At 34.1% G+C, this 6,988-nt stretch overlaps 2 protein-coding genes and 1 long non-coding RNA gene across 3 annotated transcripts in view; all 3 read left to right on the forward strand.

Moving 5' to 3' along the window:
* LOC107659476 (kunitz-type serine protease inhibitor bitisilin-3-like) overlaps positions 1-845 on the forward strand; it is a 4,869-nt gene extending 4,024 nt beyond the window's left edge. Inside the window, exons 3-6 of the mRNA XM_016448428.1 lie at positions 21-197; positions 286-330; positions 418-496; positions 597-845. Coding sequence (XP_016303914.1) covers positions 21-197; positions 286-330; positions 418-496; positions 597-726 — 431 coding nt within the window. The 3' untranslated portion in view covers positions 727-845. The remainder of the gene's footprint in view (positions 1-20; positions 198-285; positions 331-417; positions 497-596) is intronic.
* Positions 846-2,002: 1,157 nt separating this feature from the next.
* LOC107659494 (ubiquitin carboxyl-terminal hydrolase 3-like) overlaps positions 2,003-6,988 on the forward strand; it is a 19,558-nt gene continuing 14,572 nt past the window's right edge. Inside the window, exon 1 of the mRNA XM_016448453.1 lies at positions 2,003-2,466. Coding sequence (XP_016303939.1) covers positions 2,376-2,466 — 91 coding nt within the window. The 5' untranslated portion in view covers positions 2,003-2,375. The remainder of the gene's footprint in view (positions 2,467-6,988) is intronic.
* LOC107659495 (uncharacterized) lies at positions 6,095-6,654 on the forward strand. Its single transcript, XR_001630918.1, has 3 exons — positions 6,095-6,238; positions 6,387-6,470; positions 6,578-6,654. It is a non-coding gene; the product is annotated as an uncharacterized LOC107659495 (long non-coding RNA).

Genomic DNA, 6,988 nt, shown 5'->3' on the forward strand with positions numbered 1-6,988 from the left:
AATTTCACTGTTTTTAACAGAAAGACAAGCTTGCTATCTTCCAAAAAAGCCAGGGGAATGTGTAGGTCACTATCTCCGTTATTACTACAGTCCTGAACATCACACATGCAAGTCTTTCTACTGGACCGGCTGTGTGGGAAATGGAAACCGATTCCTCACACTGAGCTGGTGTAATGCCACATGTTACAATGCAGCAGGTGTGTGGCTAATAGCGATTTTACCCAGAGATATACAGTATATACTGTATATGCAAAAGTGCATGTTAATGTGTATTTGTTTGAATAGATGAAGGCCTTGAGGACTATTCTGGTGAATCAGATGTACCAGTCGGTAAGTGAAACTTAAATAGTAAACTTACATTTTCAACTCATTTGAATTTTTTATTCAATTATATTAATGTGTTATTTATCCCATCAGGAATTATCTTGGGTGTTGTGTTTGGTCTTATTGGTGCCGTTATTCTCATTGTGGTGATTGTCTTTGCTGTCAAGAAAAAGTATGTCATTACAGTATATATATATATATTTTTGTGTTTGGCTTTATTGTTTTTTACTCGCAATTTTTTTGTAGTTACATGTTAACATGGAATTTTCTAGGCCTAGCTCAAAGAAACATGGGAAAAAGGATGGAAAGTCTGCAGAGCAACCGCTGAAAGAGCAGGCCATTGAGATGGGAGGTGGAGAAGCACAGCCAGACACTCTTGAAGTCTCTTCAATCCAATCCTAAATTTTTAGCCACAAATGTACATTGAAACTTTTGGCCAATCATTGTTTGCATTTTTTTTTTTAAAGATGTACTGATAAAAATGTTTGACTGTAATAAAAAGGTACATGCATAATATTCCTGTTGCTTATTTACTTGTACATTATACTTGTGTCTATATTTGGAAGTCCATTTCTAATTTGCATTGTTTTATATGTCAGCTAAACTGGTCATATCACAATAAACATATAAAGTAGAAATGTCTGTATGGTCTTAAATGCCTTGAAGTGTTGAAGTGTGGCACAGTTTACCTGTTGGTGCTTGGAAAATGAATCATGGGCCAGGTAACTATATACATATAATTTCATAGCGAGACAACATGTGTACATGATGATAAAGCAGGGGTTTTCAAATAAAACAATAGCATAAAATTGTGAAAATAATATATATATATATATATATTATATATACGTGCTGATATCGCGTTTGGTCTCGTTCTGTATCGCGTATCTTGTCAGTGTCTGCGCTTGCTTGGCCATTTGTTGTGGAGAAAATAAGGAAAGTCCAGCTGAATTAATGTAGTATTTTGTTAGAAGGGTATAAAAACGCTTAGTTTACCGCAGCAGTGGTCGCGGCAGCCGTCGTGTGAAGGCCTCTTCTTGTGAAGACTGAAGAGTGTAAAGACCATCGACTCTAACGTGCGACTCCACCGTGTGACTCCACGGGCAGGGACACCGGCAAGTTGATAAGTATCGCTTTTTATTTCTCCTCTTTCCTATTACTTGTTTCGTCAATTAACATAATTAATGTTATTATATTGCTTGTCATAGTTTTGTTTCGCTATAAAATGTATAAATAATTGCAATAATAAACATAAAATAAGTGAACATTTACAAAAACAATTATGATGTTAGTCACTCATAGTTTTAGGGTTTCACTTCAGAAATAAAATCAAATAATGAAAAATTAAATAAAAATAAGCTTAATAAATAATTATTATATTTTGTATTTTTATCATTTAATTTATTTCTACTAAATAAATAAATACATACAAGTTAACATTTACAGAACATGTTGTTATTATATTGCTATCCATAGTTTTATTCACAGCATCATAAAGTTTCAGAGCACCTCCAATATAATATTGACTTGTAAAATAGTTACACTGAGACGAATCTCGTCCTGAGAAGTCAGCATTTGCTCATATTCCCACTTCCTCTCTCTCAGTATTTATCACTGCTCTGCCTACCAAGGTTTATTCGCCGCCCTCGTTCTGAATGAATCATGTCTTTTTATCGATTAATACACACGCTTGTGTAAATATCCCATTAAAGGAAAAGTAAAGCAAACTCAAGACAGACAATAATCTGAGTGAAGACTGTTTAGTACGCTCTCTATTTTTCTGTCTAGGTAGGGCTCTCAGTAGGTTTTGAGCCAACCCTAGTGTGTGCATGCATGTCTGCTCTCTTAAACCATAACAACACACTGACTTCACTTAACAGAGCAACATCACTCCTCAGCATTTAAACGTGTAAGAATCCACCAACTGGAAAGCGAAAACACATTTTGTGCCTATTAACACACACTTTTAGAGTTTAAACTACTAACGTTACAGAAATCACCCAGAAGAGGACAGACTGGGCTAGCCAGTGCTTTAGCGAGCGCACAGACTCATGGAGTGCCCTCACCTCAGCTCCAGTGTCTGTATGACGGTGGATCCGACCCGGTTCCCCAACGGTCCCCCTTCCTCATGGTGCTGCTCTGGTGAGTTACAAGCGAATCATAATTCATTAATAACGAGTAATAATTCAGTCAGTTTCCTGTAAGAGCTAGCTCGAGCTAGCCCAACCGGCTAAGTGCCTCATTGCTCTCAGCAGCTCGCGCTTGGAGACTTTTGTGTTTTTGTCTATGGTTTTTGTACTAATAAAACTGAAGAACATATAAACATATAATATGCCGTGGAATGATAATATTCAGTAATTGTGCTTTATTAAATATTAAACCCACAAACCGAGTAGTTTAGCTTCACACAGCAGTCAAACTTGCTAATTTGAATGTGAAAGGCGGAAAGCTTATTTGTTCTATGAAGACATTTCAGGGAAATGTTTTGTTTTAAAATAATATTAAACGAGTGTCAGTTTCGCTTTCGCCAGTTTGTTTCACCCTTTCAGAAACTTGAGTGAGGTTTTCTTTTTCGTAGTGGCATTTAATCTTATATTGTTGTGATTGGTTCTAATTTGTCATTTGCTTTATATCGAACTGTTCGTTTAAGGTACAAACCTGCCGATTTACAGTAAATGATTAATATTGATCTTCATATGCAGACAATATAAAGCAATCTAGATGGGCAGACCTCAACATAAACCAGAAATAATGTCTGCAAACGTTTTTACAACATAAGTGTAATGCTATTACATTCATGGCTTTACATGTGCATGAAAGCACTAAAATACAAAGGATCTGAAAACGTTTTCTTTCCTTCTTTTTGGATTTGGGCATTTACTGTAGATAGGAAAGTATTAAGAGTGGCAATTTAAAAGTGAGCTATTGTAGATGGTAATTATTGGCTTAGTGTGGGACTGCTTTTACAGGGGCCGGTTTGCTGGAAAAAAATGTTCCCGAGAACATTCGAGGAAGCCATTAAAGGTTGGAGAGACCTTTAAAGTAACCCATTAGGTCTCATGGCAACAAACTTGTGGAAAGAAGTGCAGGATCTAGTGCAGGGATCCTCAAATCTGGCCCACGAGATCCACTTTGCTGCAGAGTTTAGCTCTAACCCTAATCAAACACACCTGAGCATGCTAATCAATGTCTTCAGGATCATTAGAAAATCACAGGTAGGTGAGTTTGATCAGGGTTGGAGCTAAACTCTGCAGCGCATTGGCCCTCCAGGGCAAGATTTGAGGAACCCTGATCTAGTGTTTGTTTGTATTATCATCAGAATCTCCTTGAAATGCATAGATTTAATCTATAAATACAAATAAAGGAAGTAGGTTTATTAGAGATATTATTTATTGGGGTGCATGATATCAGATTTTATTTTTATATTATGGCCAATGTTCTAAATAGTGGCAGACAAACTACCACGCAAAAGTTTGAGGTCGACAATTTTTTTTTTAATGTTTTTGAAAAGAGTTTCTTATGCTGTATTTTTTTTCTTTTTAAATAAACCTTTGTAACATTGTAAATGTCTTTACTGTCACATTTGATCAACTGTGCGCGTCCTACCTGGATAAATGTATTTATTTGTTTGTTTGTTTATAAAATTACATTTATTTATTTATTTATTAATTATTGTTTTATTATATCTTCCAGACACCACATTTTTGAATGGTAGTGTATTTGGCTAAAATTGGGCTATTTTGAATTTTTCGAAATTGATCAATTCTGGTAAATATCAAATATTTCCTGTTTTTATATATTTTATAGTGAATATAAACAACTAGTAAAATAAGTGTTTATTTAAATGTAACCATTTTGTGTAAATCTTATTTGATGTCATAAATATTTCAGGCGACAGGTTATATATATTTATTGCTTTCATACTAACTGACATACATCAAATGAATACAAAAAACATGCTAGTTATACTTTTATACCAGTAACATTACCAACATATCATGCATCCATGATTATTTCATGTGTATTTTTGACCAGACCAGAGTGAAGATGAATTGACATGTTAGATTACACTGAAAACCCATGAACATTTAGGGTGTGACGCCCAGTGGCCCCTCAGCACACCCACGGGACATGAGAAATGCCCCATATCTCGTTTAACACATTTCACACTTATGAAACATGTCAATCATTAGTACTGCTAAAAAAAATTAATTACTTAAATGACTGAACTAGTAAAACAGAACTATGACCCACCTTTAATACCATATAAATGAATACGACTTCAATTTCACTGCACTTTATGGCAGACTCTTTGGGAAAATCGTACACGAGTCACGACATACCTGTTTAGGTGGCTTTGTTCCTAATAACAGCGTGGTTTTGTTAGAACGTCGCTTCTTTTGTGTGAAGCGCATTATATAAAACATGTTACAATAGCACAGCATTGGCGCTTTCTTAATCAGGACACAGGTGGTCAGCAGGTACGAGGAGACGGATGGGGTCTATTGACTTTTTCCACATTTGTTGGGTCGTGCACAGACCAGCATTCACGAGAATCGACCGTTCCTTAGCAACAGCTAATTCAGATGCTTGTTGTGCGCTCAGAGGGAAGGTGATCAAGGCAATTAGAACAAAGCGCTCTCTCCCAGCAGGCCACAGCCAGAGATTACTGGTTTAAAACATGATATAAATGTTATAAAGAAAAATATATGGTGTAAAATATTTATTTATTATTAATACAAAATATTTTTATTATTTTTTAATCCCAAGATTACTTGTATGGGTCTAGTATAGAGCTTGAAAAATATGCTTATACTTTTTTTTATATTTTATTATATGTATGTTATGCATTTTAAGCCCAAGAGAAGCTGCCAATTTTACAAGTGTATGCACGAGGTTAACATGCCACCTTATCTCTGCACATTACAGAGGTCTTTATTATACACTAGGTTTCATGTCTTGAGTATGTGGGTCTGGTTTCATACATCTGTAAAATACAAAATGATGTTTGTAAAATTATTAAAAAAAATAAAAAATGCACAAATATAATACTACATAATACATGTTGTAGCCTATTGTAACATTTTAAGCCCAGCCTGAATAATTTACTTATTTTATTATTTCAAATGTAGGCTTAGCATACAGTTTTAAAATGCTTTGAAATTAAAATAAAAAATATATATATATATTTATATATTGTCTTTTGTTTTATTATCCGTTATATTTTCCTTATGTATATTATAAATTACTTACATTTTATCTATCCATCTATCTATCTATCTATCTATCTATCTATCTATCTATCTATCTATCTATCTATATATCTATCTAATTAAAAAAAAGAAGTATTAAAATGATCTTGTTTTATACATTTGTAAAATGCCAAATCATATCATGGATGTTACTCATATGCTGTATATTTTGATATTTTGTATTTTGTAGGTCAAACAAAAGCCCGTGGGTTTGCCTGACATGTTTGAACGTGCATTGTGGAAGGCGAGTGGCGAGTGTGATATTTTTTTAGTCTATGTGGTTTTGTTTCTTTATATATGACTTACAGTAAATATTACATGTAAATTCATAGTTCCTTGATTGTTTAGAATTATGTTTAAGCTGTATTAAAATATTAAAATGTACAAAATATAAAAATTGTTTTAGTAGATAAAAGTGTTCATCTATAATTATTAAAATATTAAATTTCACACATTAAAATGACCTTGCATCTGTTTCTTTCTGTTTCTGACCTTTACATACCTGTTTCCTGTGGCAGGTATGTAAACGGCCATGCAAAAAAGCATTTCGAGGAGATTCAGGCACCAGGAGGCGGTCAAAGGAAGCCAGAGCGAGAAAAGTCCAGTGAGAAGAGTCAGCAGCACTCTGTGTGTATGGACTGTAACAGTTATAGCACATTCTGGTTAGTTTCTTCCCTATTTTTCTTTCCAGAAATATTTTTAAATGGACAGTAGTAAGATGAGTGTACTGTAAGGACAGTACATACAGTATTTTTCAGTGAACAGTGTTATGTTTTTTTTTTTACCTTCATGCCATTTTCTTTCCTGTAGTTACAGATGTGATGAATTTGTGGTGAACGACACAAAACTAGGGCATGTGCAGAGGGTCAGAGAACATCTGCAGAGTTTGGAAAAGTACGTCTGGTATTTGTCGATGTGTATCTATCCATTTATCAATCATCATCACTTAAATACATGGATTATATTATTGTTTTTGAACTGATTTATTCTCTTTTTTTCAGCTCTGTGTCTAATACTGACAGACAGAGGAAGAGAAAACTGTCAGACAGTTCCTCTCCTGACAGCAAGCTGAAGAAAGACAGCGTGAGTTTAATTGGATTTTAGATAAGCGTGTAAAAGACCCTGGTGTGCTAAGATATGGTTCAGAAAAACTTGATGTGTCCATCCACATATCTCACCACATATTTAATTGTTAATAATTACTGGAAGGTAAAAACTTCCCCGTGCAGTGCAGATGACTCAGGTTTCATAATTCTTAAAATTGCTGTCACGTTGTCATTAAGCCCAAGAGAAACTGCAGGTTTTACTTGTTTATTAATTTGTAAATAATTATTTTATATAAATGTGTATATATATATATATATATATATATAAATGATAATATAGTTTACATGTTGAGACAATACAAATAT

The sequence above is a fragment of the Sinocyclocheilus anshuiensis genome, unplaced genomic scaffold, assembly GCF_001515605.1.
Source record: "Sinocyclocheilus anshuiensis isolate Anshui unplaced genomic scaffold, SAMN03320099.WGS_v1.1 scaffold387, whole genome shotgun sequence".
Lineage (NCBI taxonomy): Eukaryota > Metazoa > Chordata > Actinopteri > Cypriniformes > Cyprinidae > Sinocyclocheilus > Sinocyclocheilus anshuiensis.